Source organism: Stegostoma tigrinum, chromosome 14 (genome assembly GCF_030684315.1).
Source record: "Stegostoma tigrinum isolate sSteTig4 chromosome 14, sSteTig4.hap1, whole genome shotgun sequence".
Taxonomy (NCBI): domain Eukaryota; kingdom Metazoa; phylum Chordata; class Chondrichthyes; order Orectolobiformes; family Stegostomatidae; genus Stegostoma; species Stegostoma tigrinum.
The window spans coordinates 62,254,147-62,264,881 of NC_081367.1; the positions used below are offsets into that span (position 1 = coordinate 62,254,147).

Here is a 10,735-nt window from a genome sequence, read left to right on the forward strand (position 1 = left end):
TTTAAATGTGAAAAGGTTTGCTCACCAATTCTAATGTAGCTGGTCTTGATCGACCCAGAATGGAAATCCTGCAAAATACTTTATTTGTATGTAGTTCAAGAGCAGAATGACTTTACACATAACTGATGTATTTCAAAAATGACAAAAAGAATGAGCAAAGTTTGAGGATGAATTATTAATGTGACAAATTTTAAGTGAATTAATTAATCAATGCTTGAACAAAGTCATACAAATCTATGCATACTGAAAAGTATTGGAATAGGTTTGATTTTTGAAAAATTTTCAGAGAGCAATGGATCCATTGATTTGATGTGAAATGACATCATTGTTGATGTTCATCTTGGTGGCATGAAGGCACAGTGGTTAACATTGCTGCCTCACAGCACCAGGTAGCCAGAATCCATTCCAGCCTCCGGTAACTGTCTGTGTGAAGTTTGCAAATTCTCACAGTGTCTGCATGGGTTTCTGCCTGATGCTCTGGTTTCATCCCATGGTCCAAACATGTGCAGCTTAGATGGATTGGCCCATGCTAAATTGCCTGTAGTGTTCAGGGAGGTTAGTTGGGTTGTAGAGAGATGGGTCTCAATGGGATGCTCTAAGGTTCAGTGTGGGCTTGTTGGGCTGAAGGGCATGCTTCCATGCTGTAGGGATTCTATGAAAAAAAACTTGTGCCACAGAAATGCCAATCAATGGCTATCTCCAAAAAGAGAGGATGTAATCATGCAATCATCCAATCCCTGCCATCTGGGAACAGGCCCTTCGTCTCAACAAGTCCACACTGACCCATTCCCCTTGAAACCCCCTAATCTCGACATCCTTTTAACACTATGGGCAATTTGCAACATTTCATGAAAGCTAATTGGGGATGGGCAATAAATGCTGACTTGTGCAATGACACCCACATCTCTTTCACTTGCATACCAAACAGTCGATATATCATGCAATTGAAAGAACTAAGTAAGCCACATTGACTGGATCACACAATGATATTTTGTTTTGCCACATAACCAGTCAATAATTGAACAACTGAAAGGGGGAGGACTCCCCAAGTACTCCCATCCACAATGATAGAAGTGTTCAGCACAATACTGCGTAAGAAAGGGAATTTAAAAGCTTCCTCAAACTGCCCAATTGTTGCCTCATCAGTGCAATCCTTAGCATTAGCAAAAGGAGTGAAAGTCTTATCGAAAGTGTTATCAACTGGAATTTCATCAGAAATAATCTCCTCAGGGATCTTGGGTTTAGGTTTCACCAGAGCCTCTCAACTCCTGCCTTCATTGCAACCTTGGTATAAACATGGACTCAAGATTTATGCTGCATATGTGAGGTGAATGTGAATACTCTTGATATCAAGGTAAGAACTGTCCATGTCTAACAAAATTACAGTCAATGTGAATCAGGAGGGAATGTCTCCTTGGTTGAAGTTTTCTGTAACACAAGTGAAGACAATTGCAATGTTGGGTATCAATCTTCCCAATGCTAGGAGATCAGTGCAGAAATCACACAGGGTCGTGACCCAGGCCTTTTTCATTTCCACCAACTTTATCATTCACCATTTCTCCATTGGAGTCCCGACGTGAGAGTATTCCCTGATGATTCCATAATGTACAGCACCATCCACAACTCATCAGACAGAAACACGTCAAGTTGAAATACAGCAAGAAATCTGGGCAACATGAAGACTTGCGCTGATAAGTGACAAGTAACATTGATGGCACATCAGTCCAAGAAAACTGCCATCTCTGTCAAGAAGCAATCCAGTCAGTTTTCTTCCACAGTGCTGAAACTATCCTCCACAATTGATAGCTTGAAGCATACCGTTGACCAAAGACCAAAATGATCTGGACATGTCAGTCATGTGACCACACAAGCAGGCCAAAGGCTTGTAGTTGTATTAAAAAACTCACGTCTTCTGGGAAACAGCTGTCCACTAGCTACCAGCCATAAATGTGGAGTGCAATGTCATATTTTCAACTTCTCTGGATGATTGCAGCTCCAGGAACAATCAAACATTTTGCTGAGGACCAATGCCAAGACAAAACAGCTTTCTTGAATTCAGTTGACAAGAATAAACCTGGAAGCAATTTGGAATAATTCCTGGCATGTGAAGTCTCTATTTGTAAGCTGTAACAGAGTTACAATGACTTGTAGTGGGTTGGAAACAGTGCAGACTTCAGACCTACAGGCGTAAAGCTGAATGATATACCATAGCTGATGAGGTTCCTTTCACCAGCACTGATTGATTGGTCAATAAAGTCAGTTTGACTGATGTATTGTTACCATTATGGGAACTTTCAAAAAGTGGCAGCACTTGAATATGTTTATTTGCAGGCAGCCCCTACATTTCATCAGGTGAAATCTTTAACAAGTAGCAATAAGCAATTTTCGATGGCTGTTGGGTGTCATTGAAGTGAGCCTATCCCTGAGCCCAGGAGGCTTTATTTCAAGTCTCATCTACTCTGTATTAACATTTCTGCACAGGGTGACTAGAAAATTTCAAAGTCAGCACTCAACTAAAGATCTTAAATTGATCCAGATTCTTCAGCAATTGCTGCCTCATAATCAAGTCATGGCTTATGGTGAATGGCACTGGCATTCAATGATGATGTTTTGTTGCATCCAGGAGGCAGGTCAGGCCTGAAAGTTGATTCCTGTCGTGAGACATGTTATTCACAAAACCTTTGCATAATATCTGCTTTAAAAAGCTTGCTAACCTGCCTGCAGATGTTTGAAACCTTTTGTCCTTCTAAGTAAATTGGAATAGGGTCGGCGGTTTTCAAACCCAGAAGCGGTGGCTTTTGGCACATTTGTGATATGAACAATGGTTTGAACCAAATTAACTTTGCCACACAAAATATGAGGGCAGCTGAAGAGAGAGGAAGACACTGTTCTCATCGTTAGCAAATGCAGTTTCTTAATCCTGCTGGGGAAAAAGGAAAATCCACTTCCAAGTGTTTGACTGGAAGCCCACTTTAGAGGATTCATGGACCTGTGCATTTCGGAATTGTGGGAGGGATTCCATGCAGTCTTGGGCAAATATACGAACTCTGCTCAAACCGTGGCCCAAAGCTGAAATCGAACCTGAGTACCTTGGCGCTGTGGGGCAGCAGAGCTAAACATTATGCCGCCTCAATTGGGTTGAGGGTACACAGGTGATTACGTTTGCAATTATTTCCTTCATGGTTCTCAAAATGCCTGAAGTGATGATGTGTTTTCTTAAGTGACTCGCCTAGTAATTTGTTGATGTTCATCAGAGCTTGAAATCGATTTGGCACTCATAAAGGACATTTTTAAGGAAATAGCTAGAGCTTATATTTTAAAAAAATTGCAACCGACTAGCAGATTTTCTTACCCAGTCAAAGATGCATTGTTGGTTCTTTTTAGTTGTGAATTTTGCTGTTGCAAAGGCATTGTCCAGTAATGAGCAGGCTTGCAAACTTTTGGGGAGGTTTGAGTTACTGGGCCTGTCGAAGAATGGCGATGTTATGTTGGGCGGAATTTTTGACATGCATTCTTATCAAGTTGAGCATCGGCAACTCTCGTTCAGCAGTCACCAAGAGGCGGCAAAATGCGTCAGGTTAGTGGGTGCTATTCGATATTTTATTTCATTGAGTAATCAGCTGCTCTCACGCTGAACTAATTTGCGAATTTCAGATTTAATTTTAAAAATCGTTAAATTCATTTTTGTGGTCCGTCCCAAAGTGCTTTATAATCAATCATATAGTTTTGCAATTTAGTCAATGTTGTAACATTGATAATGCGGTAATATGTGCAGCGCAAGCTCCCACAATCAGTCTGAGCATTTTGAAATGAGGAATAATTATCGGTGAAGGCATTATGAAAGTTCTCCTGCGCTTCTTCGAAATACTTCTATTGGATCGAGGAAGGAAGGTCGGGAATCCCCTTCACCTCGTATTTGAAACTAAGCGCATTGTCAAGTCAGTTTAATGTCAGTTAAGATTTTGCACTCAGCGACTGCGTTGGAGCAAACATCCACCAATTCCCCGTTCAGAGACTGAATTATAGCTAATAATATAACTTGGATATAACTGTCCTCGTTTTTATTTCCGATTTTTAAAAAAAATCTTGTCTTTTTACCTTCTCTGCAGCTTTCGATTCGGTCATTTCCGTTGGGCACTGGCGATGATTTTTGCAATTGAGGAAATAAATAACGATACGGCTCTGCTACCCGGTGTCACTCTGGGATACCGCATTTACGATTCTTGCAAGTTGACCCAGTTATCGCTGAAAGCAGCTATGTCGTTTCTGAACATACCCGAGGAAAGCTCATCCTCTAATAATTGCAAAAGCTCCTCCACTGTTTCTGCGATTGTCGCTGATTCTGGATCCACGAGGTCTTTAGCAATAGCACCTTCTATGGGTACCTTCAGGATCCCAATGGTAAGATATGGCTTTTAATAACTCGGTGAGACAATATGAGTAAATTTGGATCAATAGTATACGATACGGTGTCATATGCGTCAGTTAAACCATCAACTACGTTATTTTTTGTAATGTCTGTTGTTGATCGAGAGAGATGAAACTCCTCTTCGGAATGTTCACTCGGGGTGGCGAGACAGTCCAGGAAAATTACTGATTACTCCTTGGTTCTGCATTGCTATAGGTTTGTAAAGTTTTTATTCCTCTTCCTCTAAAGTAGTTTTTCGAAAGTCTCATTTCAGAAATCTGATGATAAACAGTGGTAAATTATGAGAAAGGAAACGTTCAAAAATGGTTGCAAAAATTGGCTTTTTTCATTTTTATTGTTTTCTGGGAGTCAGGCTGTGTTGGCAAAACCAATATTTGTTTCCAGTCATCAGTTACCCTTGAGCTCAGTGCTCCCTCGATCATCTGCGAACCAGGTTTAGAGTGAATCACTCAGATTCTGATTTACAGCATCCACAGATCTTTCCGGTTTTGTTAGAATGAATAACATAACGTGAAATAAAGGCAGAAACTGCCGGAAAGTCTCACTGTGTATGACGGGATTTGTGGACAGAAATTAGAGTTAATGTTCTGGGTCTAGTGGCCTTTCTTGAGAACATTGCGTGGAATCACATGCAGGAAAGATATCCGAGAAGAAGACGGAAAGTTTTGATTTCGTACAATCATAGCTAAATGGTTACCGTTACTGAGGCTATCATGATATTTCGAGAGTATTCCTTGAATTTAATCGCCACTGGTTGCCATGGTGACAGGCAGCTGGCACATCTACACTGCGCCTTCACCCTTTGTCCGTACGAAGAGACCCTAAATAATTCAACTAACGACTTTATCAGAGTTTTACGCAAATTTTAATCAACCTGTCTATTGATGCTATCACACTGTGCGGGCAAGAAGAATGGGCGCCTGGTCCATAGGGCAGGATAATACCATTGCACCACAAGAGTCCTGCGTTCTGAGGAAGGGTCACTGGACCTGAAACGTTAGCTCTGAACTTTTTCTTCACAGATGCTGCCAGACCTGCTGAACTTTTCCAGCAACTTCTGTTTTTGTTCAAGAGCTCTGCAACATTTTCCTTTCGGACACGTTTGGGTCAAATTTTTGATGTATTCTTATCATGAACCACGGTAATTTCATTTACGAGTGATTTAGTTCAACTGTGACGTACCTTCCTTAAACGCAATAGCGCTAGCTTTTCAAAATTTTGTCTGTAACGACATTTGTCTTTCTCGTGTTTAAACTGAGACTTTAACCCATTTATTGACGAAATGACTCTCGTGATTTCAGGGATTTTTATTTCATCATTTGCTGTTGATTTTACAACAGGTCATGTAGAACTAGTCACATGTCCGACGCATTGCTCGTCTTTTGCCTCCATTGATCTCAACGTGAGGGGACAAAGATAGATCAATAATGGATCCTCTAAACATCATTGCACACTGTTAGAATTCTCATCAGGTCATTTGTAGAGAGAGAGACGGAGTAAGCGAATTTTGGTAGACGTTTTTCATATGCGTGCTTCCAGGACAAGGTGGATCAAGAAAGTGCAATGCTGAGGATGAACTTTGGGAGTAAATATTTGAATGGGACGCTTAGAATTTATTTATTTAGTTGTATATTCTGCGTTAAAGAAAGGCCACTCCGGTCAGCACGACGCGAGTTGGAATCTTTGCACTTCTGCACGAATAGTTTTGATTTGATATCATGAACAACCACAGATCATTATCGAACACTTTTTTTGCTTTATTTTTGACAGGTTAGTTACTTTGCAACGTGTGCCTGCCTGAGCAATAGAAAGGAATATCCGTCATTTTTTCGAACAATACCGAGTGATTACTATCAGGCTAAAGCATTAGCACAGCTCGTGAAACGTTTCGGATGGACTTGGATTGGGACAGTTAAGAGCGATGATGACTATGGGAATTTTGGAATGCAAGCGTTTGAAGAGGCAGTCCAACAATTAGGCGTTTGTATAGCCTTTTCCGAGTCATTTCATATGACACACGCTCGAGAGAAGTTACTGAAAACCATTGACACCATAAAAACCTCTTCTACAAAAGTTGTCGTTGCCTTTGTGGGAAAATTATACATGCGTACTCTACTAAAAGAAATGTTTAAGCAAAATGTCAGCGGCATACAATGGATTGGAACCGAATCGTGGGTATCCGCATTGCTTCTTCCTCCAGAGGAAAGTAAAATGATTGCTTCTGGTACAATTGGAGTTGCAATTCCCAAAGTCGGTATACCAGGGTTGAGGGAGTTCCTCTTGAAAGTTCACCCATCTTTGTATCCAGGAAACCTCTTGGTGAAGGAGTTTTGGGAAAGTTGTTTCGGCTGCACTCTACGTGGTAGAAACAAAACAGACTCTCGACAAACTGATTCAGATGTTAAGGAATGTACTGGAAAAGAAAGTTTACAGAATATCCAGAATGAATTTACAGATGTGTTCCAATACAGAGCCAGTTACAACGTTTACAAAGCAACTTATGCTATCGCTCATGCACTTCACAATTTGGCGTCATGTAAAACTGGGGAAGGACCTTTTTCCAATGGCAGTTGTGCAAATGTTTCAAATTTTCAATCATGGCAGGTGAGGGACACCGCGTAGTTTGATTACTATGTTCACATATATATCCAATTTGTTCGCATTCATAATTGAATATTTTCAATTAATGTAAACGTATTCTGACTTTTTTTTAGTTACTATATTACATGAGAACAGTGAACTTCGTAACCAAGATTGGCGAAAAGATTTATTTTGACGAAAACGGGGACCCTGTCCCAATATATGACATTGTCAACTGGCAACCAAATGCCCTCGGTGGCATTGATATTGTAAATGTTGGGCACTATGATGGGTCAGCTCGTTCTGGAGAAGAATTTTTGATAACAGAAGGCACGATTTTTTGGAGTGGCGATCAGAAGTCGGTAAGATTAGCGAAGAACTGTCCTTTTTTAAAAACCGCCTGATTTTTCAATTTCTATTTCCTTTCTCAGAAATGTAAAAGCGAACTCACGGCTGTTGTGTTAAATCGTTGTTGTACGCGACACTGCCCATTTCCTGATGTGGAGTAACGACGTTGAATGCAGTGCTGAAAGTATGAAAAAAGAAGTAAGATCTAAACATTCTGAAAAGTGGTTGCAGAGGTTTGAAGGGATAAAGTCAGGGAGCAGTGGATCCATTAGTTTGATGTTGAGAGACATTATGGTTCATATTCTTGTTGGTCAGAAACACATTTGTGCCATACAAGTACTAAGCAATTACTGCATTCAAAAAGAGAGGATGTAATCACCTCATCTCTCCTTGATATTCAACAGCATCACTGAATCCCAGAGTATCAACATCCCACGGGGCCCTTTTTACAAGAAGCTTAACTGGCTCATCATATCGGTTCTGTGGCTACAACAGCAGATCAAATGGTAGGAAACCTGCACAACATAACTCTCCTCTGCACTCTCCAACAACATAACCAACACCGACAGGTGCACGTCAAGACCGTGATAGAATTCTCCCACATCCCTGGATGCGTGTAATTCCAATAACACTGAAGACACTTTTCACCATCTAGAAAAAGGCATTACACTTGATTGGTACCACATCCACACACATTCATTTCCACCACGACAGATGCTCAGTAGCAGCACCTGCAAGGTACACTGCAGTGACTCAACAATCCATCTCCGGCAGGACCTTCCCAAAATATTCCTGCTTCCATCTAGGAGAACATTGGCAACAAATACAGGGGAACACCACTACATGCAACTCACCATCGCAGCCACTCACCGTATGGAGTTGAAAATATGTCTCAGTTCCTCCCTCATGATAATATGGCCATGGCTAAAGCAACTGCCTTTCAGCAGGTCAAGCAAGCAGCTCAAAGGCAACTAGGGATGACGATAAATGTTGGGCTGGCCAACAATGAATCCATCATTTGAATGAATTAAGAAAAAGTTTTTTTTTTAATTTCTGAATCTGATTTTCCTTTGAGCCGTTGAGATTACATCCAATTTTATTTCATTGTTTTCCTATTTTTTTCAATAATAAATGAAGATACTCCAAAGTCACATCATGAATATTTTTATATAATAAAATGTGAGGCTGGATGAACACAGCAGGCCAAGCAGCATCTCAGGAGCACAAAAGCTGACGTTTCGGGCCTAGACCCTTCATCAGAGAGCATCTGCAGTTCCCATTATCTCATGAATATTTTTACAAGAATTTGAGTTCATCAAAATTATGCTGGTTCCATAACTGCAAACCGATTCCAAAAACTTTAGCGAGGCAGTAAAATTGGACATTATGGGGTCTCAAGCTGAGATATTGATTCAAAAAAGGACAGTCCTAACAAAGGTGACAGAAATGGGATTTGCACTGTCCACCAGACATCCTGTTACACATTTGCCAAACGGTATTACTAACATTTCTCCACCTTATTTGTTTCATTTTAATACTGAGGTTCCTAAAGCTGTTTGCTCTGAAAGCTGCCATGAAGGAACAAGGAAAGCAGAAAGAAAAGGACAACCCATTTGCTGCTTTGACTGCATACAATGTGCACAAGGAGAAATTAGTAACACAACCGGTAAGAAACCACCATTGCAAATAGCGTTCCTGCTTAAACGTGATATCTGCGTTGCTCAGGCGTTCAGATTCCTCGTATAATGACAAAGTGTTGTGTTGCTTTTTAGATTCTATTCATTGCATAAAGTGTCCTTTGGAATTCAGATCTAATGAAAGACAGGATCAGTGCATCCCAAAGGAAATCGAGTTTCTTTCCTTTTCCGAGGTGATGGGAATCACTTTGGTGAACCTGGCGTTGTTTGGAGCCTGCACCACTGTCTCTGTATTCGCAATATTCTACATTCATAGACACACTCCAATTGTTAAAGCTAATAACTCTGAGTTAAGCTTCCTTCTTCTCTTTGCCCTCACTCTTTGCTTTCTATGTTCAATTACATTCATTGGTGAACCTTCAGTTTGGTCATGTATGCTCTGCCACGTGGCATTTGGTATTAGTTTTGTTCTTTGCATATCTTGTGTATTGAGTAAAACAATAGTGGTGGTGATGGCATTCAAAGCAACGTTTCCTAACAATAATATGATGAGGTGGTTTGGACCAAGACAACAACGGCTGATGGTTTACATCCTTACCCTGATACAATGTGCAATATGTACTGCCTGGTTAATTGTAATTCCACCTTATCCTTTGAGGAACACTAGTCACTCTCAAAAGATAATCGTGTTTGAATGCAATGTTGGATCTTCATTAGCATTCTCTTGTGTTCTTGGTTATATTGGATTTCTTTCCTGTGTGTGTTTTATGCTAGCTTTTTTAGCTCGACAACTTCCAGATAACTTTAATGAAGCTAAGCACATAACGTTTAGCATGCTTATCTTTTGTGCCGTTTGGATAACTTTCATTCCAGCTTACATAAGTTCGCCAGGAAAATATGCTGTGGCGCTTGAAGTATTTGCTATTTTGGCCTCCAGTTTTGGTCTGCTTATTTGTATTTTTGCTCCAAAATGTTATATTATTCTTCTGAATAAAGAAAAGAATACAAAGAGGAACATGATGGGCTAAGTGTCTTCCAAAAAACAACTTTGGAAATGTTCATAAATGTGTCCCGGATATTTTCGTAGGTGTTTATATTTTGCCGTAATGGTGGCGAATACTAGTTCCTTGTGAACAGATGTAAAGCTAACTGTTTTCCCAGCATTCATATTACACAATCGAACAAAGCTACAATGACCAGCAGGGAGTGCAATTTGAAGTTCGGCTGTTAATTTTTATTATTTTGACCATCTCCCCGAGCTTTAATCAGAATGGAAAATCGTGTATGACTTAGATGTATTTAAATACGCATCTAAGTCACTTTTAGTTTCCTTTTCGTGTCTTGAATCTCTTCGTTGCGTGGAATTTCGATTTGAAACTTGCTTTGTACATCAATAAAAAAACCAGTTCTGAAACTTAGCCTGTTCATGTGTACAAAAGGGATTGCTCACATCGTTTTCTCAAAACGCATTAATAAAAATGCCGTCACTGTGCTAAGCTGATACGGGGCATGGGGTTTGGTGGGTCTCAGTGGGATGTTGTCGTGATACTGCTGGTTGAAAGAGAGAAATACTTGGAATCTTTGAGTTCACCATTTTGGCGGTGCTGACTATTCTGCCCGTTTCAAAGTTAGTTTCATATTCATTCTCCAAAGGAACTCATGAATTTGCTTCCGCACTGCGAAGCCTCTTCTAAGTTGTTATCTCATGAAATTTCTTCTCCTGCACTTCCCTAGCTGCGTA

At 40.3% G+C, this 10,735-nt stretch overlaps 1 protein-coding gene across 1 annotated transcript; it reads left to right on the top strand.

Annotated features, from left to right (window-relative positions):
- Positions 1–3,358: 3,358 nt before the first annotated feature.
- On the top strand, positions 3,359–10,275 carry LOC125457724 (extracellular calcium-sensing receptor-like). Its single transcript, XM_048542304.2, has 6 exons — positions 3,359–3,577; positions 4,110–4,401; positions 6,200–7,033; positions 7,144–7,371; positions 8,900–9,023; positions 9,130–10,275. The coding sequence occupies exons 1-6, from the start codon at positions 3,363–3,365 to the stop codon at positions 10,020–10,022; spliced, it is 2,586 nt and encodes an 861-aa protein (XP_048398261.2). The 5' UTR covers positions 3,359–3,362; the 3' UTR covers positions 10,023–10,275.
- The last annotated feature ends 460 nt before the right edge of the window (positions 10,276–10,735 follow it).

Coding starts and splice junctions, on each gene's coding strand:
- LOC125457724 (XM_048542304.2), top strand. CDS start 3,363: ATGCATTGTTGGTTCTTTTTAGTTGTGAATTTTGCTGTTGCAAAGGCA. Junction 4,402..6,199: donor GTACCTTCAGGATCCCAATG/GTAAGATATGGC, acceptor TATTTTTGACAG/GTTAGTTACTTTGCAACGTG. Junction 7,372..8,899: donor GGAGTGGCGATCAGAAGTCG/GTAAGATTAGCG, acceptor TTTAATACTGAG/GTTCCTAAAGCTGTTTGCTC.